The 26628-nt window shown below is 46.3% G+C and overlaps 1 protein-coding gene across 1 annotated transcript in view; it reads left to right on the top strand.

Annotated features, from left to right (window-relative positions):
- The window catches only part of CACNA1D (calcium channel, voltage-dependent, L type, alpha 1D subunit), a 228120-nt gene that overhangs the window by 3400 nt on the left and 198092 nt on the right, over window positions 1-26628 (top strand). Inside the window, exons 3-5 of the mRNA XM_015418841.1 lie at window positions 1442-1584; window positions 4903-5055; window positions 7105-7301. Of these exons, the coding sequence (XP_015274327.1) occupies window positions 1442-1584; window positions 4903-5055; window positions 7105-7301 (493 nt within the window). The remainder of the gene's footprint in view (window positions 1-1441; window positions 1585-4902; window positions 5056-7104; window positions 7302-26628) is intronic.

The raw sequence follows: 26628 nt of genomic DNA, 5'->3' as shown, positions 1-26628 counted from the left end.
TCCTGAATGGCAGCTGGTGGCCCAATGGCTGAGGGAGTGCATTTTTCCTCGCCACCCCATAGGCCAAAGGCCACCCCAAAACACAATTATTATAAGGGCAGAGATTATTTAAAACAAATTATAAAAACACATAAATACAGAAGGAGGGGTTCTAATAAGAGTTAATGAGGCAATACCAAACCAAAGAAAAAAGTCTTCCCTTGTTGGCAGAAGACAATGTTGGAGACAAACAAATCTCCCTGGGGAGGGAATTTCAAAGTTCTGGTATCACAACCAAGAAAGCCTTTGCTCAAGTCACTACCTATCTAGCCTCAGATGGCAGTAGTAACTGAAGCAGGGCCTCTGAAGATTACCAAAGTGGTTGGGTAGGTTCATATGAGAATAAGTGGTTCTTAAGGTATGCTGGCCATCAGCTGTATAGGGCTTTAAAACTCAATACCAGCACCTTGAATTGAGCCCAGAAACAAACTGGGAGCCAGTATAGGTGTAACGACATTTTGGTTGCAGCATTCTGTACCCTCTGTAGCTTCAGATAGTGCTCAAGGGCAGCCCTACATATTGCGGATTGCAGTAATCTAATATGGATATTGGCAGGGCATACACCACAGTGGCGAGATCTTTCCTATCCAGGAAGGGCCACAGCTGGCTCACCAGTCAAAGTTGAAGAAGGCAGCACTGGCCAACACTACCACCTGTTTATCCACCAAGAGACTTGTGTCCAGCAGCACCCCCAGGGTATGAACCTGCTCCTTTAGAAGGAATGCAACCCCAATTCCTGGGTCAAATCAAACCTCCCCCAGTAGCACCTCTATTTTGTCAGGATTGTTGAAGCTTGTGAGCCCTCATCCATCCCATAATGGACTTCCAGGAACTTGTTCACAGTTTCCACAGTTTCCTTGGGATCTGCTGGAAGTGGAAGATAGTGCTAAGTGTCTAATCCACATAAAACTTATTTCAGAAATGCCACTGCTCCTTTATTATATAAATTAATTGTTACATAGAAATGGGGACAAAATCCCATAGTAGGGAATAAGGGCTGGGTACCACATTACTACCAGTCCTGAAGTGTAGCATGCATTTTGGTCATCAACCCTTCTTTAATATTCATCTGTGAACATTAAAAAGCTGTCACTTACATTAGTCATAATGTGATATCCAGCTCTTGATTGATTACATCACATCAGTAAACTATATACCAACTGCAGAAGGAATGGCTTGTTGGTCATACTCAAGGTAAAAGATGCTGAAAACAAATAGTGGGCCATGTCAGAAAAACCACAGGTTACCTATTGAATCAGTTATGGAATTATTGGAATTATTTGATAATGTAGAAACCCCGGAGTTAAAGGGCTTTTCTGAATTACGCAATGCAAGACTTTTAAAAAGTCTATAATTTTTTCTAAGTGGAGGATGATAATATCTTTTTTATTTTGTTCATCAGGTTGTTTAGTGTCATTTTGGAACAATTAACCAAAGAAGCAGAAGGAGGTACCCATTCAGGTGGTAAATCGGGTGGCTTTGATGTAAAAGCCCTAAGAGCCTTTCGTGTGTTACGACCTCTCCGGCTTGTATCAGGAGTGCCCAGTAAGTCACTTGTCAAATTATTTTGCCGCATTTACAAAAAGCATTTTTTAATCATTGAGGTTGGATTTTCCTCCCAGACAATAGCTTTCTCCTTTTTCTAGAGAGTTAAATGTGAGGACATAGTAATGGTCACCCTTGTTATCTCAGTATTGAGATAAAGTGTATTTTGAGATTTCTGAATTATAAGTTTGGTTGTGATACAGGACCACTAAACAGGCAGAGGGATTTGTATGGTCATGGGCTGTGACTTACAGCTGACCTAGATGGCATATTTATTTATTTATTTAAAATACGTATATCCTACCTTATTTCCTTAGACTCAGTACAGCTAATAAATCACCTATTTGCAAACTTATGTCTTATGTCTAACTACTCTCCATAATATCTAGCAGAATTGACCTGTGTCCTGATATCACTATGAATTACATTTCTGTGCCTGTGTTCTGCACCATTAACTGCCATTGCTGCAGTCTGTGGAAACATCGAACTTCATGATATAAGAACATGGATAAGTTTTATAGATGGCTGTTGAAGGGTATGGGAGAGAAAGTGATCCACAGCTGCAGTTTTCAGCACTAGTCACATGTCCAGTTAGAGCAAATTCTGAGCTGCCACTTTTTTCATGCAGTGGAAGTATTCCCTGTCAGGAAATTGTCAGTGGAATGACCACAAGTCAAGTATTGAGTCAATATTGATTACATTGACTTATATTGTGTAGTCCACCTTGAATCTCAGTGGGAAAGGCTGACTCTAAATAAATTAAATAAATAAATGTGCAAAACAACCTTGCGAATCTAGCATAAACTGGTTTAAGATTCTGGGATCCATTGTTAGACACTCAGTACATGCAGGGTAATGATCAAGCTTGATGAGCCAGCTGTCATCCTGCATGAAATAATCCATCAGTGAACTACAGATCTACTTTTTTCATTACATTTGCTTAAACTTAATTTGTTTTCATTTTATTATAAGAACATAAGAACATAAGAGAAGCCAATGTTGGATCAGGCCAATGGCCCATCCAGTTCAACACTCTGTCACACAGTGGCCAAAAACACCAGGTGCCATCAGGTGGTCCACCAGTGGGGTCAGGACACTAGAAGCCCTCCCACTGTTGCTCCCCCTCCCAAGCACCAAGAATACAGAGCATCACCTGCCCCAGCCTGAGAGTTCCTATCTATACCTTGTGGCTAATAGCCACTGATGGATCTCTGCTCCATATGCTTATCTAATTCCCTCTTGAAGCTGTCCATGCTTGTAGCCGCCACCACCTCCTGTGGCAGTGAATTCCATGTGTTAATCACTCTTTGGGTGAAGAAGTACTGTTCTAACCTGTTCTAACCCATGAGTTCTTGTACTGTGACAAAGGGAGAAAAGTACTTATTTCTCTACCTGCTCTATCCTATGCATAATCTTATAAACCTCGATCATGTCACCCCTCAGTCGTCATTTCTCCAAGCTAAAGAGCCCCAAGCGTTTTAACCTTTCTTCATAGGGAAACTGTTCCAACCCTTTTATCATTCTAGTTGCTCTTTTCTGTACTTTTCCCAATGCTATAAATCCTTTTTGAGGTGTGGTGACCAGAACTGTACACAGTACTCCAAATGAGGTTGCACAATTGATTTATACAGGGGCATTATGATACTGGCTGATTTGTTTTCAATTCCTTTCCTAATAATCCCCAGCATAGCATTGGCCTTTTTTATTGCAGTCGCACACTGTCTTGACATTTTCAGTGAGTTATCTACTACAACTCCAAGATCTCTCTTTTGGTCAGTCTCTGCCAGTTTGGACCCCATCAGTGTGTATTTATAGTTAGGATTTTTGGCTCCAATGTGCATCACTTTGCACTTGGCCACACTGAACCCCATTTGCCACGTTGACGCCCACTCACCCATTCATTTTCATTGTTATATTTGCAATGGGAAACACATTTTTAAAACACATCATATTTTTGTATTGTTGTACCATTTCACCAAGTGGAATTGTGCAACAAAAAGATAAAAGATAGGATTGCAAACTAAAGTGGCTGTATAATTAAAAAAGCTCTCCCAAGCCACTGAGTCAGCAATGACTGTGAACCACTGCAGAACAGATGCATCAGAACAATGATATGTTTGACTCTGATGACTGGCAAGTTTCTATGTCAGTTATATAATCTTCTGTTTCCTAATTCTCCCCACCTCTGCCCTCTCTTTGGGTCCTCCAACTAGTCTGCCAGACATTAGTAATGCATTTCATTGAGTTACATTTCCTTTCTACTTCATTACCATAACAATGAAAATGAATGGTGATTTTTAATATATTTTCTTGTTCATTTGGAAATTGATGTACACCCCTTCAGCTATGCAGAGAAAAATGGTGATATTCTAGTACAAGAGCTGCTGAAAAATAGCCACTAGGAGAACACTGTGTATACTGCCGTTCTAGAGAATGAAAACTGGACTGCTAGAACTGGGCAGAACTGCTAAAAGGAGCAATTCAACAGAATAACAAGTGGATCTGTATATAATCCTTTCTGTTTTCATTCATTGCTGTCATTTGAGGATGGTTTCGATTGAGTGAAACCTCTCTCTTTCCCATCTCTTGCATTTAACATTTGATCCAGAAGCAAGGTCATAATGTCGTGTTTATTAGACCATAATCTGTTGCCATGGAAATGATGGTAATTGGTACAGATTTAGCAAAATTACTTCAATGGAGGATCAAGCAACTGTGGGAAATATGCCATGAGTGGGGAGAAAGCTTTTTGATCAAATGCAAAACTCTCTGCCAGCAGACCAATATCTCTAATTTTGTATGAACACTTTTATCAAGCAGTTTTGGTTTTTTTTAAACAAAGTGGCCAGATAATTTAAAAAGCAACAACAAAGCCCACCAAAATGATCCTCCCAAACCAACTGAGCATCTTAAATTATTTTGCTCATAGCCATTTGTACTTACTCTGAGTAGGAACTGTTTTGTGTAGTTTTTGCAACTCTTTTAGATCAAGGACACACCACTACTAGACCCTTTTGTTGTTAAGTTGTGGTCAGGTCTGAAAAAATATACATATTGCAAGAGTGAGAGGATTCCAAATTCCTTTGCTAAGCCCTTTTGTACGCTAGTCCCATTTTTCCACAATGATTCACTATCACATAAAACCAGGCGAATTTTTGTTAGGTGTATGAAATTGAATACAAGGCCTTAAGCATTTTCTGATGCTTTTTGTTTTTGTGGTAATGACCTTTGCGTGTACCTACACATTAGCTGCTTCTAATTATGTGTGTCTGCAAAACAGTATCACCATCTTTGTTCATGCTTTTTGTTTTTTTACAGGTTTACAGGTTGTCCTGAACTCCATTATAAAAGCCATGGTTCCCTTGCTCCATATTGCCCTTTTGGTATTATTTGTAATCATAATCTATGCTATTATAGGATTGGAACTTTTTATTGGAAAAATGCACAAATCATGTTACTTTGATGATGCAGGTGAGTAAAGAAACTGTTAATCATAACAGGAACCAAATTTTTGCATCTTAAACAGGGTGTTGTAAAGTGTAAACTTTAAAATATTGAATTTAGTATAAATCTTGGTTTTCAAGTTGGTGTTGAGAATTCAAAATTAGAAACATTGGGGCTGGTTGCTACATTGCACATTCCCTAGAAGCATAGAAAACTCACCATTTGTGGTTTGCTGAGATGTGCAAAATGTTATGATGACAGCCATAAGCTCCAGGATTCTCTAACCTATATCACAGTTTATCCTGCCATTCTTCCAGGAGCTCTCCTCCTCCAATTTACTTTATAATAGTCTTGTGAGGCAGGATGGGCTATGAGTGACTGTGCAGTTCTAAGCAGAGTCACACCCTTCTAAGTCCTATGATGCTCATGAAGCTTAGAAGAATGTAACTTTGCTTAAAACTACACCATGGTTTTGATCACACTGGCGGCTTGGTGCGATATTGGTGCCGCCTCTAACTGAGCCGGGTTAAAGTGTAGTGTGATATCTCAGCCACACAGCACAGCCTGCTGTGGGTTACCTGCAGGGACATCCCGTGGTAAAGCATCCACATTATTGTAGTGCCTCAGCCGTGGAGCGAACTGCAAAAACAAATCCAAAACCCGTGTGTGTGCGTAGTGCGCATACACACGCATGCGCACATAGGCAATTCTTTAAAAAAACCGCCTCTGTAGCGGCAGAATGGATCTGCAGGTTCACACTGCCAAATCCATTCTGCATGTGCTCCCCTGTGTTCAAACATCCGGCCATGCACAATGAATGCACGGGGAAACAAAAACACCACTTCGGAGGTGGTTGCTTTTTAATCCGGCTCCAAGTTGTCCTCTGACAGGGGAACACCTGACAGATGTGGCTGTGTGATCGTGCCCGTTTACTCCATTTGTAAAATGTGCCTGTATTGGGCCAAACTGCCAGTCTGAACACAACCCATGAGTGGTCCAGAGTCATCTTGTGAGCATCATGACTGATGATGAACTGAACCCAAGTTTCCCACATGTGATGGTACGGTGCATTAGTTCTCTGTTTCATGTAGCACAGCAGAAGTCGGAAAAGTAGCACAACCTCGTTCCATTCTCCTAGGTTCAGAGGAGTATGGAGAAATGTTATGAAAATCTCTAATGCTGTATAAGAAGTCATGATTCCTGATCAGAGGTCTGGATAGGGCAGGTTTAAAAGAGGGTATCTGCAGAACAACTTTAGTATAAGAAAATTGCAAAGGAAGTGACAAGGCCTTTGTCTGATCACTTGTTTGTACTTCCTTTTGGGTTTCCTCATGAAAGAGGTACAAACCTTCTCACAATTGTTTTATCTTTCAGTGGAGTCTGTTCTATAATTCCAGAGTTAGTCTGCTGTAAGATCCTATGTCAAAGTATCTCTGCTTTTTTCGGGGCAGTTCCTCAAATATATTAAGACATCTAAATATATGGCTGCACAACTGCAGACATTTGGTGTTAATCCAACTCAGTTATTAGGGCAGAAGGAAGCATGATGGCACTGTTTGTGCACGTTGAACTCTTATTCTATGCATTTTATCTGACTCCGAATGGTATTGAGTCAACTATATCTCATAGATTGTAAACCTATAGGATGATCCATAGGAGTATCATTCATTGCCTGTTTATTCTTTGTTGCTGCTGTTTTATGTTAGCGTTTTCTCATTGCTTATGGTAGATCACTGCTTGTGCATAAGAGCCCTGAAAATCAATGGGACTAGGATCCAATATGTGGAAAATACAGTTGGTGACAATTTCTGTATTTTTCCAGTTACCACAACCACTGAAATAGTTGTGCCCATGGATCCATATACAACCAAGTTTATACCTCCTCCAAATGTATACAGCTAGTAAAAGGCTGTGGCTGCTGATATGTATGGGAAAATGCCCCTGTAACCTCAGTGTCTTTACAGATCAAGAGTTCAATATGTATTATCTTTCTAGATTATTATAATATTTGGAATGTCTTTTTTCAAGCAAGTTGTTGAGGATTTCACATTTTGTATGTTTTTTATCTATTTTTAGATATATTAGCTGAAGATGATCCTGCACCTTGTGCATTCTCAGGGAGTGGACGTCAGTGTAGCACGAATGGTACTGAATGTAAGAGTGGCTGGGTTGGACCCAATGGAGGCATAACCAACTTTGACAATTTTGCCTTTGCAATGTTAACTGTGTTCCAGTGTATAACCATGGAAGGTTGGACTGATGTGCTGTATTGGGTAAGGAGCTGATCATACTTACTGTTTGTTTATTTGGAAACAGAGTTCCACCTGTAAAGGGAAACTGCTGTTATCTTGATGGATTCTGTCAGTAAGAAATCTTTATGAGCCAGCCAAGTGAAAGAACACAGCTGCAGATATCCTTTTGCAGAATTTTTATTTAATTCCTTGTGTTAATATGTCATATGTTCACCATATTTTTATTACAAAAGCACCACTTGAGTAAATTGAATCCTGTTTTTCTGTTATGTCTAATAGCAGCCTAAATGCAGATGTCTGGTCTGTAAAAGCAGTTTCTGATTATTATTATTTTTAAAAAGTTTTAATTTTTCATCTTTTGCAATTAGATATCAGTTTGGAGTCTTTGGAAACTGCAGATTATATGGGAAACATGCTATATACCACAAAGGGGGTGATTAAGAACTTCCCATTTTAATTTTCTTACAAGCGGACAATGAATCATCTCCCTACAGTTAACAATGAAAAGATCATTGCTGATGCAGTGCCAAAGTGATTTGAGCTTGTTACAAGAGTGCTAATGGTGTTAATTTAAATTATACCTAAAGGTTTTTATACAGGCCGATACATGTACCTTCACATACACATTCATACTATGTGTGCCAAGACTAACAATCGAGTATGAAATCCTAAGCATGTTAACCTAGAAGTCCTATTGAACCATTGAGAGTTACTTCTAAGTAAGCATGTGTGAGATATAATTCACCAGAATCACTGAGTGCCTTGAAGGCATGGCTCACGGCAAACCAAAGTTGGCTGCTATGTGAGCAAGCCCTGGGATCCTCGTCCTCAGTATTTTGTCTTACCCCTCCATTTGGATGTGACCAGCAAGTGAATCATTTTTACTTTTAGGGGGAGGAAGGAATGTGACACAGGCTTTTTATTTTACAGTGAAATTTAAGCATGTCTATTAAGAAGTAAACCCCACTGAGTTCAGTGTGACTTACTTTCTACTAGTAAGTGTACTTAGGATTGCTTCCATAGTGACACAAAGGGCGATTTCTCACTAGAGCTGCCCCGCAGCACAGCCGCTGTCTGCCCCAACTCAAACATGTCAATTTCGCACCCAAAGCTCCGAGGCTGCATTTTGACTTGGGGCTTCGCCCGATTTCCTCCGCAGTTTCGTGATCCTGGTTTTTGAGGATCATGAAACTGCAGAGGAAATCGGGTGAAGCCCCGAGTCAAATGCAACCCCGCAGCCTCGGGTGTGAAATTAACATGTTTGTGTTGGGGCAAACGGCGCTGTGCTGCGAGGCAGCTCTAGTGAGAAATCGCCCAAAATGTACTTTGCAGTTATGTCTAAAATGAGCCAAAGAGTTTTGAACCTCAGTGCCCCAATCAAAGTTATGGAAAATAGCTGGATTATGAGCTCTGTTTGGACAAGAATGTTCTTTGGTTTGTATATTATCTAACCAGATGATAAGAAATCTATGGCAGAGTTTTATACAAAACATTAAATCTGGGACTACTGGTTAACTATTTTATTCCTTTATAGAATATATATTTAAACCATTAAAAAAGTTCTTTATGGTAGTATATACTGTAACAGTATTTTTGATTTAGGAGATATCGTAATAAATTGGGAGACATGAAACAAGATGCCCTAATTAATAAATATACTTTTTTCTAATGAAAACATACTCAGCCGCATGATGTCAACTACCTGGATGAGCTACTTTATCCTCATATACAGAATTGTTTTTAAAAATGGAGTTTTACATTGTGTACCAGTTCAGCTATCACTGTCATTAGCAACTGCTCTTACAAGTAATAGCTACTATGATACATGGAGAACTGCTTCTGTAACCAAAAGCAATCACCTACTGAAGGTGACAGAAGAATAGCACTAATGCTAAGTGTTTATACAACCAGCAGGGATTTAATTAGTAATGCCTTTATTCCCCCAGTAGCATTATCTCCTAAAGTAGTTCTGCCTCCCATGGAAACAGAAAGTAACTATTCTATGAGTGTGTTTATACACTGAGCAGCAAAAACAATTGACACCAATGCTTTTATTCTTTGGCTGCTGCTTTTTAAGTGTAGTGATGCTCACTGTGGCAGATGGGCTATGTTTGGTTTGCAAGGAGGCCCCTTATATTGTTACACACTCCCCACTTTCCCAGGTAATGAGGGCTTCAAGAGGCAGTGTTACCTTGGTTGGTTCGCTTTGTAGGACAGAGTACTGAAGATATATGGCATCTTTGGAACATTTTCGTTATTTGAAGATGCACAATCAGAGCACAGGTGGAGACAAAGAGCCAGTCCTGCAATGCAACAGGTTCACTTCCCAGTTCAGATCCCCAGAGAGAGAGAAAGAGAGAGAACCAGTCCCAGTACCCCAAAGTATTTCACCTTCAAATAGTTCACAGGTCTTTCTTTGTCTGTTCCTGTCGCTTCCATCCTCCAAGCCCACTATTTTTACATAAATGCTAATATGGCTGCGAATGGCTGCTTCCTCCCAAGGTTGCAGTCATGGTTAAGGCTGCAATCCCATGAACACTTTCCTGGCAGGAAGCCCCAATGGATAAACTGGGATTTAGGACTGAAGTAGACATGGCATGTCCTTGTGGCTGCCACAATGTTGCCACCACCATTAAAAGTCATTTAAAAATGCTGCAAGTGCAGCAGGCTGAGGTGCTCTAGTTTTCCTTCCTTGCACCTTATCAAGTGCTGAAACTGACACACACACGCACTGCAGCAGGGAACATGAGGACTGCATTGTGGGCCGGATTGAGATCATGGCTTTTTAAAATGACTTCAAAATGGCAGTGGTCTCCTGGAGGTGGCCACAAGGATGCCATCACTTCTAGTATGGCTTTTACTTCCAAGTCAGCCTGCTTAGTATTGTTCTCTAAAGATATCAGGAGATCATTGCCAAACACTTAGATCCTCTTCTCCAACAATTAGCTTCTGCCTCTGCAGGCAATAAGAAATATCAGCATTACTTTTACTCCATCTGGATTTTAGGGTAGCCATGACCATTTACAGTAACTAGACAGTAATTTCACAACAATATGGTAGGAAATCTTAGAAGGAAAGGTCAAAATGCATCTTTGTTGTGAGCTTAGAGATACACTGCTTTCCCTTCTCTTTACAGATTGATGGAAGCCAGGCTACCCAGTATCAGAGGGCTGGATAGGACAGGTTTTTACCCTTACCACAACATTTTCCACAAGTAGCACTTTACTTTTTTGCCACTGGAGTGAATGGACAGTCATTCACTTATGTATGAAAAAGTAAAGAGGTTGAAGGCTCAACCATCTTTTGCCCTTGGGACTCCAAGTGAGCTGAGTTTTGCTTATTCCCTTCTGTGTCAAACTGTTTTCCCCCCCTTAGAACTCAGTGGGAGCCACACAGAATTGATGTTTTACTCTCACAAACCAGCATTTAACACAAAGATGTGTGCTGAGGGGGCATAGCAGATGGTGAAGTCAGACTATAAATGGAGAAATGGAATTATGAACAGATCTTGAAAAGTACTGAGACCGATGAGTGATTTCAGCTCTCATACTTTATTTAGTGGTTAGGAACAAGACAAGAAACCCCGGCGCCCTGGCCGGCTTTTATTCGTGCGATACCCACACCCATCACACACATACACCACCGTGATAGGGTATATACAGTGACCGAGAGTTGCATAGGTCCCGGCTAGGACCCCAGCCCTCCGATTGGTGCTGGCTAGGATCCGCTTGGACCATTGTCTCTCGGAGCGAAGCTCCGAGGCTTCGCATGACCACGTGGCGAGCTAGCTTCGCACGTGGTTGGATATGAATACATTACACCCCTCCCCCCTTGGACTGAAACACACCCACAAATATAGTCCATTAGGTAAGTGGGTGTTTTCCATTCTTGAGTGGAGCAGCAACATTCAGGAGTAGCGACCGGGACTGCCGCAGCTGTCTTTGGCTGAACACTGGCTGGTGCTGGCTGGGGGGTTCTGCCCACGGTGCCTCACTCTGAGTGAACTCATTGTCAGTGGAAGGAAGGCAGGGGTCACCATCAGGCGCTGTCGACGTGTTGGCAGGTTGAGGATCCTCGGCCGTTGCAGAGGTGTCCGAGTCCTCATAGTTCTCTGGTTCTAGCGGCAGGACCCATCTACACAACTGGTCGATGTGGCATTGCAGTAACTGACCATCCTCTCCGGAGACCTCGTAGGATCGTGGGCCCGTAATTCTTATGACCCGAGCCGGAATCTACGGTGGCCCCCATGCGTAGTATCTCATATATACGGGATCCTCCGGGAAGAACCCTCTTGCCGTTTCCTGTGTCTCGGTGTTGGGTTTCTGTTCGGGGGCCTGATCAGGATGAAGGCGATCCAGCCTGGTTGTCAGGCGTTGTCCCAGGAGCAGTTCAGCAGGGCAGGGCTGTGCCCGGTGGTGGAGTGTGGAGTGGTGCGTTGTCCAAAAAGGAATGCTGCCAGCTTGTAGTCCCAGTCTTTGGTTTCCAGCTGCCGGAGCGCTTCCTTGGTTGTTCAGACCATCCGCTCGGCCTGTTCATTTGTTGCAGGGTGGAACGGGGCCAACCTGACATGGCGAATTCCGTAGTATGTCATAAAGTCCTGGAATTCAGTGGAGGTGAAAGCCGACCCATTGTCGGTGACTAGGGTGTCGGGGATGCCCTGGGCACTGAAGATTTTCCACATGGCCCTAATGGCTGACTTCGAGGATGTGGAGGGTACTGGCACAACCTCCAGCTATTTTCTGTAAGTGTCTACTAAGATAAAAAACAACTGACCCTGGAAAGGCCCCACAAAGTCTAAAAGTAAACGGGACCAAGGGCGGTGCGATGCTTCCCAGGCACGGGCGGGAGCCCGTGGAGGTTCAGGATGGGACTTTTGGCAGGCTGTGCATCGTTTGATGGTGTCTTTGATGTCCCTGTCAAGCCCCAGCCACCAGATACAGCTACGGGCGAACACTTTCATCCGGACCACCCTGGGATGATTCTCGTACAGGGCAGCGAGGATGCACTTATGTAAGAGGCCTGGAATCACCACCCGACCACCCCACATCAGGCAGCCCTTGTACGCAGACAGCTCATCCCTCCGGGAGGAAAAGAATGTGAAATTGGGGCCCTCACTGGCCGCAGGCCACCCCCTTTCCACCCAGTCCAGGACATGGCAGAGGACGTGATCTTTGGCAGAGAGGCGGGCCACCTATGACCAGGGTTCCCTCTAAGCTGAGTTAGCGTGAGCTAGCTCACAGTTTTTTAGCCCCCGGCTCACACCTTTTTGTCTTAGCTCAGGAAGGATGGCTCCAGAGTAGACTAATTTCTGCAGCAGCCAAATCGCTCGCTCACAACTTTAATGCCAGGAGCTCACAAAGTAGGATTGTTGCTCACAAGACTCCACAGCTTAGAGGGAACATTGCCTATGACGTGGACCGGTCAGTCGGGAAGATCCTCCAGCAGCGCTACCTGATGCACCGGAGCTGGTTTGGGGTCCAAGGAGGGCAGCGGGGGACAGCTGAGAGCATCCGCGTGACCCATGGCTTTCCCAGGCCGATGGAAAAGCAAGTAGGAATAACCTGCCAAGAAAATAGACCACCGGAGCACCCGGGGGGAGACCATCTGTGGTATCTGGCGGTCAGGGACCAGCAGGCCTAGAAGGGGTTTGTGGTCTGTCAGCACTGTGAAGAGCTGGCCATAGAGGTAATGGTGGAACTTTTTCACCTCCGCTACTATTGCCAGCGCCTCCTTGTCGATCTGCACATAGTTGCGCTCCGCAGCCGACAAGGTCCTGGAATAGTAAGTGATGAGGACTTCCCAACTGTCAGCCAGGCGATGGCCCAGCATGGCCCTGACACCATAAGGCGAAGTATCGCAGGCCAGGACGACTGGCAAAGCCTCGTTGAAATGGGACAGCAGAGCGCTCGAAGTTAAAAGGTCCTTGACCACCCGGAAAGCTGCAGCGTGAGGGAGGGCCCAGACCCACGAAGCATTTTTGTCCAGCAGGCAGTGAAGGGGTTCTGCCACAGCAGCTTTGAGGGGAAGGAAAGAATGATAAAAATTTAACAGCCCAAGGAAGGCCTACAACTCTGACTTGGACATGGGTGGCGGAGCCTCGGTGATTGCCTTGATCTTATCGTCCGTGGGGTGGATGCCTTGTGCATCCACCACGAATCCCAAGAACTCAACCCTGGCCACCCCTAGAAGGCATTTCTCGTGCTTGACCTTCAGCCCCACTGAGTCGAACCGCTGGAGCACCTCTCGTAGCCAATCAGCAAAGATCGAAGCATCCGGAGCCGCAATGAGCACGTCATCTAGAAACGGCTGAACTCCGGGGATTTCTTTCAATAGAGAATCCATAGAAGACTGAAAAATGCTCGGCGCAACTGACACCCCAAACTGTACCTGATGCACCTTGAAAGCCCCCTTATGCATTGCTATGGTTTGGGCTTCAGCGGTGGCGGCATCAACTGGCAGTTGTTGATACGCCTGTGCCAAGTCCAATTTCCCAAAGACCCGGGCCCCCGCCAGTGCTGCCAGGACGTGACTGACCACCGGCACCGGGTAAGCGTGTTCTTAAAGGACTTTATTCAGCGTGCACTTGTAGTCAGCACAAATGCGCACGTTGCCGTTCAGTTTAACTGGGGTGACAATAGGGGTCTCCCAGCGAGCAGAAGCTCCCCCTGGGCTACCAGGCTACTGAGTTCTGCCTCAATCTTGGGTTTCATTGTGATGGGGTGTGTGTGCCTGGCCTTCACTCGAATGAGGCGGACCGAGGGGTCGAGGTCCAAGGAAATGGGGGGTCCAGGGTACCGGCCTAGCGTACCATCAAAAACTTTGGGGAATTCATTACATACAGTCGCGAAGTCCAGCGCCCGGACCTGATGTACCCCCATGACCGAGAACCCCAGGGGACCGAACCACGAGAGACCCAGTAGACTAGTGAGCTGCCCCTCCACCAACAGCAAATCTAAAAGTCCATCAAAGTCCTTAAACTGCACCCGGAACTTGCCACAGCCCCGGACCGCCACAGGGTTCTTATTAAAGTCCCGTAATGTTAACCCCTATGGCTTTTGCAGAAGGGGTCCCCCCTGTGGACAGATAGTGCGCAGTGTGTTATCCGACATAATGGAAAAAGATGACCCAGTGTCTACTTCCATTCTGCAGGGGAACCCCTCAATTAATACCGTAACGTGCATTTTGTTTGGGCTATCGGGGGGCAAGTTACATACCAGGTGCTGCTGGTGGTGGTGAGTTGAGAGGACTCCCCGAGGGCCTTGTCGAGGTCGAAGTCATCATGGCTAGCCAGTTTCCGCCATAGTTTAGGTTCGTTGAGACCCACGAGGAATTGATTCAACAGGGTGTCCGTTAAACTCTGGAAAGCGCACCTCATGGCCACCCTCTGGAGGCCCACCAGAAACTCCGATGCCATCTCGTCTGGGCCCTGGATGCGCGCAAAAATGTCCAAGCACTCCACGAACCTGGTGGGCTTAGGTGAAAGGTGATCCGAGAGGGCTTCCTCATATGTTTCCTCTTTGGTCGTCTTAGGGTTGATGAGGTCTTTGAGTAGCTGGAAGGTCTCCATGCCACAAGAGCTGAGAAGCAGGGCCTTCTTTTTCCCAGCATCCACAGCGTTGTGGTAGGCAAAATGGTTCTTCAGGGTCTCCAGCCATGTTTCCCATTGCTGCAGGCGGGTAACATCAAAGGCAGAGATGTTCACCTGGGTGGTCATGATACCAACTCTTTCTGGAGGGCAAAGCTCGGGAGCAGTATTAGCAGCCAATGGTGGGAAATGCAGTGCTGGACTGGACCCGGAGTCAGCGGAGCTGGATGCGGAGCAGTGAGTGGAGCAATGTGCGGCGACCGGAGAAGCAGGGCACGATGCGGAGTGGGGTGCGTTGCCTTTGGTGCTGGAGCGTGATGCGATGCTTGGTTTTTCGTGGTTGTTGTTCATGGGAGGTAGAATCCCATCCTCGTCACCAGGGCTGGCTCCAGGTTTTTTTGTTCTCTAGGCGAGGCCACCTTCTGGCACCCCCCCCCATGCACACCCACCAATTATGGGGTTGCCAACCTCCAGGCGGGGCCTGGAGAGAAGGAAGTCCAGCTGCTGAAAGCTCCTACCCTACTACAAATTTTGTTAGTCTTTAAGGTGCTACTGGACTCTTGCTCTTTTCTACCAGTAATAGCAGAGTTAGGTAAAAAAGACGAAGACACTTTAATAGGGACAAGGGACATTTTATTTATATAAAATAGGTCTGACCCTTCCCATAGCGAAAGCCCTCCAGGCAGTTTACAAAAGAGGAAAAAATATAAAATCTATTTTAGAAGCCAGTCTTTGAATTCCCACACTGCCATGGAAGATCACTGGGTAACCATGTGCCACTCACTTTCTCGCTCTCTCAGCCTCATCCACCTTGCAGGGCTGTTGTGAGGATCACTTCATTTGCCCCAGGTGGGGGGGGGAGGAGAAAGAGGAGGCTGCCTCCAACCTTCCAGGTGCCCTGGAGGAGGGGGGCCATCACCTCCACAGACCCTTCTTGGGGGCTGGAGGGCCAGTACTTGGCCAGCCTGCCTGGGGTGGGCTCCACTCCCCACTTGGGTTCTGGGTGCAAAGTATACAGACTGAGCCCGAGGAATGGGAACATGTCCTTCTTTGGAGCTCCTCTCTCTGGCCCTGCTTTCCCTTCCTTACACAGTGGAACAAAACTGGGGGCTAAAAGGGTTGCCAACCTCCAGGTGGGGCCTGAAGTTTCCCCGGAATTACAACCTCCTCCCAGCGGACAGAGATCGGTTCCCCTGCAGAAAAAGGGCTGCACCGGTCCAGAGGGAGGACTCTATGGCCCCGGTTCTCATCTCAGGTCCCTCCCCGGCCCCAAACCGGGCATTTCCCAGAATCTCCCCCCCCCAAAATGTCCAGCAATTTGCCGGGAGTTGGCAACCCTGGCTGAGAGTCATTCTGGCCTTCCTCCCTCCCTCACCAGACCTCCGAGCTTCTCCCCCCGATGCCTTACTTCGAAGGGACTCTTCCTGGGGGCAGGCTGGGCGGCTTCTTCCTGCTGCAGCTTCTCTGCAACCCCTACACCCCCGGAAAAGCGCCTCTCCCCCCCCCCGCTTGGCCTCTCTAGCAAAAGGCTCCGCAGGTTTAACCCTTCCAGCACTGCAGAGAAATGAAAAAAGCCTCCTGCCTTCTCCGGGAGGAGGAGAGTTCCAGGTGGGCAGGCAGCCATGTGGGTCTGAAGCAGTGGAACAAAGGTTGAGTCCAGGGGCACATTTTAGATGAACAACATTTTATTTTGAACTTTCATGTGTGTGGGCATTCCAAAACGTGTGCCTTGCACACGAAAGCGCATAGCTTGGATGAACCTTTGTTGGCTCAGCTGGCCGTAACGACGCCGGTACAAACACTCAGCTAGCTACACACGGGCACCTGGGAGGAGGAAGGGCTTCTGAGCGGCGTGGCAGTGGCAAGTACAGTTCTGGGCGGCGTGGACTGACCAAATGGACGCACTTACTGCCTGGAGTCTGGACTCACCTCTCTGGTCGGCAGCTGCACTAATGCCAACGCGGTACATGCCCAGGCACAGAGGGGAGGCGTGAGGCGGCGCCGGCAACAGGTGCTGAGGGGAGGCACAACTCGAGGTGGGCCCACCCACCGGCAGTCTTCTGGGGCCAGGGGGCGGTGCAGCGGGGGCAGGGCCAGCCAGTCAGAGGCTGGCACCGCCACCGGTAGTCACCCGGGCCGGTCAGGGAGGGAAGCCAGGGGCAGTGAGTTCAAGGGCCTTTGGTGGGGGCTGGTGGCCTTTGGCAGGGGTGAGGTCAGGATTGGTGCCCCTAAGGCCAAGGGTAGGCCTGCACTCTAGGCGAGTGCCTAGCTCATCTAGCGGGTGAGCCGGCCCTGCTCATTACCGGTGAAAAGTACTGAGACCGATGAGTGATTTCAGCTCTCATACTTTATTTAGTGGTTAGGAACAAGACAAGGAACCCTGGCTCGCAGGCCGGCTTTTACTCGCGAGATACCCACACCCATCACACACACACACCACCGTGATAGGGTATGTACAGTGACCGAGAGTTCCATAGGTCCCAGCTAGGACCCCAGCCCTCCGATTGGTGCTGGCTAGGATCCGCTTGGACCATTGTCTCTTGGAGCGAAGCTCGGTGGCTTTGCATGACCGTGTGGCGAGCTAGCCTCGCATGTGGTCAGATATGAATGCATTACAGATCTGAAATAAAGTAGCTAGTTTGGATGTTCTGTTTATTTACTTTGGTAGATTTGTGAGAACAATTTTAGGGATTTGTGCTACTATGTTCCTGTTTTGCTCTGTTTTTGCCATAACTGGCTTAACAGCCTAAGTGTATATAGTCTATGTGTATTCTATCTTGCTCATCTTGGTGGTGTTTGAGGAGAAGAATCAGTTTGGCAAAATTTATAAACTCAAGACTTCCCAAGTAATGTAGTCCTTGATCTTAAGAATACTTTTCTGGAAGTAAGCCCCATTGAGTAGACTTTAGTGGGGTTCTGAGAAGACTGCCTTTGGAATGTACTGGAAGCTTCCTGTGGATTTAAATGGACTTAAAAGGGAATAGGGTTGCTAGCTGACTGGAGAATAAAGATCCTTGGTTGCTTTAATAGGGGGTTAGTAGGATGTTATTTACCAGGTAATAGTATTTGCCTCCATGCCATGAAAAGCTTTAGGGGTAATTCTCCAATGGTCCAGGGGTGGGGCAGTCCTTCAGACTCCTGACTCCTGGGAATAGCTCTTCCTCTCCGAAGGCAGGGCTGGAAGATTTTTTAACCATGGAGGGGAGGGGCTTGACCCCTGGAACCCAGTCTCTCTGGCCCTGCCTTCCAAGCAGAAAATTGCAGACAGTGCTTTGTTGGAAACCATTAGAAGAATTAGAAGAAGAGAGAAGGAAGAAAGAAGAAGCCAGAAGGAAGGGTAGCTTCATAGCTCCTCTGTTCCCCCTTCCCCCACCTTCCTCCTGGCTATCTACAGCCACAGGAGAAGCATGGCTTCCTTCGGAAAGGTGTCAACGGACCTGGGAGAATCAGGGGAACCATGACACTAGACTCCCGCTAGTGCTTCCAGTCTTGGGGGGGGGGTTGGTTGACGAGCCTCTGCTCCCTGCCCATAGGGAGCCTAGGAGGAAAGTGGTAGAATCTCCAGCATCTGCGGGGTTGCCACAGCTGCACCAGAGAGCCCTCACCTGCTGACTACAATCAGCTCCTTGTTCTTACAGACACGGGAGGCTGATTCCAAGTCCTGGTCCACGGCAGTGTGGTAAGCAGAGAAAGAGCTCCTTCCCAAGGCTGACCCAACCCCCCCTCCATGGATTACAGGGGGCAGAGGGAAGGTACTGCAGTGGCCGGGGCATTGGAGAAGAAGAGGGGATGGGGAACGGCTCCTTTACTAGCTCGGCAATCCCCCCCCCAGGCTAGCTTGCCTTGAAGCTTGGAGGCAAAGAAAGAACCACAATTTGGATGGGAAACCACCTGGGAGTTCTAGGGTGATTAGGTATAGTGAACAAATACCTCCCAACCTGGGGTTTGTTCATAGCTCCCCTCCCCTGACCTTGCAGGGCCATAGAAATCCCGGGAAATGGGAAATAAAAGCGAGAAGCAGCCAATTTGGGGACAAATTTGTTACTTTCACTTTCAGGGAGAGTACAAAATGGCCACTAAAACAGGATCCTCCACTTCTCTGGAACTGAAAACTGAAACTTGTACTTTTGACCTGGCTGAGTCTCCTAAATCCCCTCTAAATCAAACACAGGAACACCCTTTTGGGAACAGTTTCATCCCTCACTGATGATGACACTCTAATTTCTGGTGGGTAGGGTTGCCATGACTTACCTCGCTGGCGGGGGGACTCCTGGGGGATCCCGGTGTGTATGTGCGCTTCGCACGCACGTGCCGCATTCGCATCACAGGTCAATGACGTCATGATGCCAGGCATGACCATAGAGTTTTCCCTTATATGGCCGTGGCCCCGCCCCCAGCGTGCCCGGCGTCATAACGTCACTTCCCTGTGACATGCACGCTGGGGCGGGGTTCCCCCCGGGCCCTGATTCCCCGGCGTCGGGGAACGGGACCTCCGGGGTGGGGGATTTCCGCCCTACCAGGGGAGTTGGCAGCCCTAGTTTAAGGCCATGTGGCAGGAGTCTCACAGGTATCCCCACACTCCCCAGCGTTACAAAAGGCACAGTCCTCATGAGTGGGAACCTGATTTTCCTGAAAAAAAGAGGAAAAGGCCCAAGAATACCAAAGGGAACAAAGTCCTCTATTAGATGAACTAGAGTCTGATTCAGCATCTGCAGACTTTGATTCACCCAAGGAAGAGGGTGAGTTGCCAGAGGAGGAGGAGGAGGTAGTTCCTGTGGCCCAATCTAGGCTTTCCCCACAGGAACTCTACAATAGACTCCTTCCAAAAGTCATTAGGACATTTGAATTAGCTTACACCTCAAAAGAAAAGGAGGAAGATGATTCCGGCTTTCCTGTAGGATCAGACAAAACTGTGCCCAAATCCAATGCTAAAACAGTGGGGGTACCACTGCCAGCAGCCTTCTATAATGTTATGAAGACAGAGTGGGAGCACCCAGCTAAACCTAAAGCCATTCACCCGGCATTTAGGAAGTTTTATTCTCTGATACCAGAAGCTTCAAAAAAAGCTGAAACTGCCCGTAGTAGACAACCCAATTAATAGCTTGGCATTCACCTCGGTTCTTCCTATGGGGGCAGATGGGCTTCCAAAAGATAACAGTGACAAGTGCATAGAACAAGCCCTGAGGAGAGATTTCGAAGTGTTGGCTAATGCTCTACGAGCTTCTGTTACAGGGCTCTTGTTTGCCAGAGCAGCATATGCATGGTCTTCTGATCTGGCAAAAGTGGATAGTGGCATTCCTAAAGAGCTAAAGAATGAGCTAAAGAAGATTGCTCTTGCCACGGCCTTTGCGGCGGATGCCACACTGGATGCAGTGCAACAATCGTCCAGGAGCATGGCTTGCAGTGTCATGGCAAGATGCAACACCTGGCTGAGGAGCTGGGATGTGGATCCTTCAGCATGGGCTTAAGTGGCAGCGATTCCATTCAAAGGTGCCAACCTGTTTGGAGAAGGTCTGTAAAGGTACCTTATTGAAGATAAGGATAAGAAGGTTCTTCCCTCAAAGAAGAGGGAAGGAAAGACAAGACGATATCTTCAGTCCTTTCGGGACTCCAGAAGAGAGACCAAAACTGGCAATAATAGATCTTACAAAGGCAAGTGGCAACCCAAGTCCAAAGACGGCAGATCATCCTCTTTCTCCACGAAGCAATCTCACAATGGCAAGAACAAAAAAGAAAGGACCCCAGGCATGACTATGCCAGAAAAAGGACACAGACAGACGTTGGGGGCTGTGTTCAGCAGTTTGTACAAGTATAGCAGAGGATGGTCACGAACAGATGGGTTCTGGACACTGTCACAGCAGGATATTCCCTAGAAATTTGGTCACTACCTTCAAATCATTTTATGGAGCTACCAAATAACAGATCCAGAGTGAAACACAGACTACTGGAAGTGGCCATTGCCCATCTGCTTGAGATAGGGGCAATAGAATCCGTTCCATTCCTAGAAAGATCTTAAGGGGTCAACAGACAAGGTGGGACATGCTTCAGACAGCTGCACGAGGAAGTGAGCCAACTGATGAGGTGGACAGAGACACACATTCTGTCCATAAAGGCGATACATGTGGCAGGTCAGGAGAACACTGTGGCTGACAGGCTGAGCCATCAGTGGGTCGATCAGAGTGGATGCTGAACAGGACACTGTTTGGTAAACTCTGTCACAGATTTGGGACACTCAAAGTGGGCCTATTCACCACACAACAAAATTGTCAAACAAGAATCTTCATATCAAGACTAAAGAATCCTCTGGCAATGGCCACAGATGGCCAAAGACACTGCTGTATGCCTTCCCACCAATTCAAATCATTCAGAGAGTGGTCCAAAGAGTGATAGATCAAAAAGCAGAGATAATTCTAGTGGCCCCATTTTGGTCCTGTTGGGCCTGGTTTCAAGATCTGAAGAAACTGTCAGTGGGGGAACCATGGCATCTGCCTCCAGTGGTGGATCTCCTGACACAGGGGGTGGCAGTTCATCCTCAGCCAGGGTCATTAAGTCTCACAGCCTGGAGGTTGAGTGCCAGCAGCTGAAGGAAATAGGCTACCCACAGGGGGTGGTTAAGACCATGCTAGCGACCAGGAAGGGTTCTGCCAACAGGGCCTATAATAACACATGTCACGTGTTCCATTATTGGTGCATAGGGAGGGGGCAGGACCCTCTTAGGGCACCCATGGGTGAGGTCCTGTCCTTCCTTCAAGAGGGGTTGGAGAAAGGACTTAGCACAAGCACTCCAAGGAGGCAGGTGGCAGCTATTTCCACCATCAGGGGAACTAGTAAAGGTAATTCATTAGCTAGACACCCTCATGTTAAAAGGTTCCTAGGGGGTATGTCCCTCTTGAATCCTCCGCAGGCACATAGGTTTCCGACTTGGAACCTCAACCTAGTCCTCAAGGCTCTGTGTAAGGCCCCCTTTTAGCCTATGGACATGTGCCTTAAAGGAGCTGACCTTCAAGACAGTCTTTCTAGTGAGCATCACTTCAGCACAGAGGGTATCGGAATTGATGGCCCTCTCGATGGCCAAGGAACTATGTGTCTTCCATAATGACAGAGTGGTCCTCCGTACTGATCCAGCCTTTGTCCCTAAGGTCTATTTGGCCTTCCATAGGTCAATGGATATTGTCCTTCCGTCTTTCTGCCCAAACCCTCAAGGCCAGAAGGAAAAGGAATGGCATTGCTTGGATGTGAGGAGGGCACTAAGTTTCTACCTGGATAGAACAAGGCATGTGAGGAGTACTGATTCCCTGTTTGTGTCTTACAGAAAATCGTCCCTAGGTAGGAAGGTTTCATCCTCCTCCCTAAGTAGATGGATTTGAGGGTGCATATGTTTGGCATATAGGGCTAGGGGTCTGGAGCCTCCCCAGGGGGTTACGGCCCATTCCCTCAGAGGGGTGGCCACCTTGGCAGCCTATAGGGCTTTCCCATCACTGGAGATGGTCTGCAAAATGGTCTCGGTAGAGGCTGCCTTTGGCTGTAGGTCTCACAGCACACCTTGTAAATGGAGAAGTGGTTGGACCCACCCAGGAGGATACTGCTTTTTCATGTCCCAGGAGTAAAGAGTCTGAAGGAATGCCCCACCCCTGGACCACTGGAGAATGGAAGATTTGTCTCCACTTACCGTGAAGCTTCCTTCTCAGTGGTCCAGAGTGGGGCAGTCCTACCTACCCTTGTGCACAGAGACCGCTTCCTTTGTCAGCAGGGGTGTTGGTTTTTTCCATCTGCGTACAGACAGGGGTCAGGAGTGGTTGACCCTAGCTGGTTCCGTTGGGAGATGGGTTATTTCAAGTTTTGTTGGATGGTTAGCTCCCGGTTGGGAGTGATATGTTGTCAGTTTCCTTTCCAGTGAAGGGGAATGGAGGCTTGGAAAATGACAGGGTTCCTGGGGTCAAGCCCCTCCCCTCTGTGACTAAAGAGTCTGCCAGCTCTGCCTTTGGAGAGGAGGAGCTATTCCCAGGAGTAAGGAGTCTGAAAGACTGCCCCACTCTGGACCACCGAGAAGGAAGCTTCACGGTAAGTGGAGACAAATCTTCCATTTCCACACATTAAACCTCTATTAAAGGGACAAGGCATTTTTCTTCAGCTCTATTGGCAAAAGGGTATAAACACTGCACTGTTAGTCAGCAAGAAATTTTCTGATTTTTAAGAATTCTGAATTATTGTAACATGATACTTTGATGTCAAATTAAACATTATGGATAGCATTCAATGTTTTCAAAGTTAAGCTGGAGTAATACAGTTACTTTAATGCTAATATGAGCATATGGAAACATTTATCTCCCAATCAACTGCAAAGTTATTCTGAGTGAACTGCACAAAAATGAATGGGAGCTAGGGATGCCAGACCCCCTGTTGCCCCCCCCCCCCAGTTTTGGGTGCTCCTCTCTGCTGCTGGCCAGCTGGCTAGTGGAGGGAATTGCCCTCCCCATACAGGCAAGAAGCTTGAAATAAACACAATGTGTCTACATTATCTGGAAGTGACATGGGCATGTCGGTGATGTCAGGGGGGGGTGATGCTCTGGTTTTTGGGCTAAACTCTATAGTAGAAGCTAATTCTACCATAGAGGGTTTGCCCACAAACTAGAGTGTCGCCATGACATCCCTGATGTGCCTACATCACTTCCGGGTGATGTAGGCACATCATGTTTATTTCCAGCTTCTTCCCTCTCACTCCCCATAAGTTCACCTCATCCTCCACCAGCTGGTCCAACGGACCTGGCAAACCTAATAGGAGTGGGGCAAATGCACTTTGGCAGAACTAGAGAACTTTATGATAGATTATGTGTTTTGCTAATTAAAAGAGATAGTCCTAGATAGTCACACAACTGAAGAAATGTCCAGCCATTTCATTATAAACTACAGAAGGAGAGAATATAAGAGAGTCCATGATGAATTACATTCACAATAACATTCACAACTACATTCAGAGAAGCAGATAGTACTATCAGAGGAAAAAAATAAATATTGAAAAGTCTGTGGCTTAGAAGATGCATGATGATTAAATGTCAGAGTTTAGAGTGAACAATGTATCATGCTGAGCCCACTAGGGGAGAAATAATTTTAAACTGTTTTACAAGGAGATAGCTATTCCCACAGAACTGAAAGTAATTTATTCTGGCATGATGCCTTGTACCTTACGTTTATGAGACTCCCAACAGACACAGTGTCAGAGAAGGATAGAACTACTCTCTTATCAGAAATCACTTACATCTTCCCAAATGTACATTGTTTCACAAATAGTTTTTTCTCCAGATTGTGGGTGTTCCCACCATGTGACTGTGTGAACCTGGATCATTTGAAAAGCTTCAGGGGCCATGTATTTTGGAAGATCTCAAAAATCTGATTTACTAAAAGTTTAATGGTTTCAGAACCCATTGCAGATGATCCAGGTGCATTAATACCTTTTGTACATTATCTTCTGCCCTAACTTGGATGGCCCATGCTAGCCCAATCTTGTCTGATATTGGAAGCTAAGCAGGGTTGACCCTGGTTAGTATATAGATAGGAGACTACCAAGGAATTCCAGGGTTGCTATGCAGAGGAAGGCAATGGCAAACCACCTCTGAATGTCTCTTGCCTTGAAAACCCCAGGAGGTTGCCATAAGTCAGCTGCGACTTGACAGCACTTTACCTACACACACATTAGCTCTGAATTGGGAAATACCTGGAGATTTTGGGGTGGATCCTGGAGAGGGTTGGGTTTGAGGAGGGGAGGGACTTCAATGGGGTATAAGGCCATAGCTCACCTTCCAAAGTGGCCATTTTCTCCGTGTGAACTGATCTTTATCACCTGGAGATGCCAGGAGCTCTCCAGCCACCACCTGGAGATTGGCAACCCTAACACACAAGATTCATTTAAGTAATTTGTACCCCTTAACTTATTCCTTACTAAATATATTATTATTGTGTTCTAGACTTCTTGGGTTAGATCATGCATACTATTAGTGTGTAGTGATGGTGCATAGGTCATCCCAGTTCTCCCTTCCCCCCAACAGAGCATTTCCAACTCTGGAAAACATTATTCCCAGGATCATAGGACCTGTGTGGAGTAATAGCCATGTGGGTTAGGAGATTTGAGGCTCCTCCCTCTCCAGCTCCACTGGCTTGCCCCTCCGCCTTCTTGCTGGGTTGTCTCTGGCAGTTCTCCCCAAGCCTCAGAATGGGAAATTGAAGGGGGCTGAGCCACCATATTCCTTTTCCTTTCCCCAGGACCAGAGCTGTTGCCACATTAAAGCTATGTCCTCTTCTCCTCCTAAGCCCTTCACAGGAACCTACTTTTGAAGGTCCAATAGCTCCACTCCTTTTCTGGGCATACCAGGCCTCTCTCTGGGAGATGGTGGTGATTTGCTCCTCTCTCTTCCTCCTATTGGAGCTGTCACTTCCTTGTTTCTCCCTGATAATGTGTAGCATACTGCAGTATATGACTTGATGTCATTATGCCCACCTCACCTTATTGGCTGTTGGAGCTAAGATAGGGAAATGCACAATCTGATGACTTCACAAGAGAGGAGGAAAGAAACCAAGGAACATCTGTAACATCTACTTCCACCTTCAGTGCCCTTATCATAGGGCATACTTTAGAGATCTTGTGGTCTAGTTATTTTCTGAAGCCCAAGAGCATAGGGAATGTTAGAAATCTGACAAGCTGTTGGTAAACTGCTAGGTTTGAAAGGCATTCCCCTTTAAGCCCACTTGATGTGTGAGCCTCTGAGATCCCAGAGCAGAGCCTTTGAAATCAGCAAGGTTTTGAGAAACTAGCTGCCATTCCTTAAAGAGAGAGAAACTGGCCAGCAGACTTTGAAGTCTGTGTTCCAGAGTTAGTTGACCTACTGAACAAACATCAAAGCCTGCTGGAATATTTTAGACTGTTTCAGAGAGCCCTGATTTCCAAAGCTATTTTAGATGTTGATGAAAGTACTACTGCCAATTAAACTTAGAAATTATAAGTAAGAAAGTTATTTCTGTCTATGCAAGAAGTGTAAAAGAGGCTAAGGTGCAGGAGACTAGTAATAAATATTCATGTAATTCCCAGGGATTGTTAGGGGTGCTTAGAAATCTTATTATTCTGAATGGAACAGGGTAACAATTGGGATCAAATAGAAAGTCTGTAGAATGATGAAAATAAATTGCTTAAATTCAGTTCACAGAGAACAGGAAAATTCGCTCAATAGACACAAAAAGCAACAGCAGAAAGAACAAATAGATGGTTCTGCAAATGAAGATTACATACTCCTAACTCCAGGGATTCTGAATAGCAGGAATATGATAAATATGTTTTTCTGTCTGCAGTCCTGTTATATCAGAATGTGAACTCTGTTCTCCATCAATATAGCTTATGTATATGAATTTTTTTTTCAAATTTAACTGCTTTAAAAAAGGATCCCAAGGCAAACATCTGTTTTCCAGTATGGTAACCCTGAATATTTCATACAGAATTGTGGTTAACCTCTGGATATCCCAAGAAATCATATTGGAAAAGCTGTCATACATAATGGAAGTCAAAAATAAACTTTTAATACATCAGCAAATTGTGACAACATGAAAGGAAGAAGCACATGTTCTGATTAGGGTTGCCAGCCCCTAGGTCTGAACAGGGGTTCCTCCGCTTCTGGGGGGTCAGTCCACCCCCAGCCAGCTGGCCGGTGGGGGAATCCCTGCCCCCCAAAGTGACCACCCACCCGGCCACCACTCTTCCTCCCTTCCTGCCTGATTTAA

Source organism: Gekko japonicus, unplaced genomic scaffold (assembly GCF_001447785.1).
Source record: "Gekko japonicus isolate JY-2015 unplaced genomic scaffold, Gekko_japonicus_V1.1 scaffold1549, whole genome shotgun sequence".
Classification (NCBI taxonomy): domain Eukaryota; kingdom Metazoa; phylum Chordata; class Lepidosauria; order Squamata; family Gekkonidae; genus Gekko; species Gekko japonicus.
This window is presented reverse-complemented; position numbering and strand designations above follow the sequence as displayed.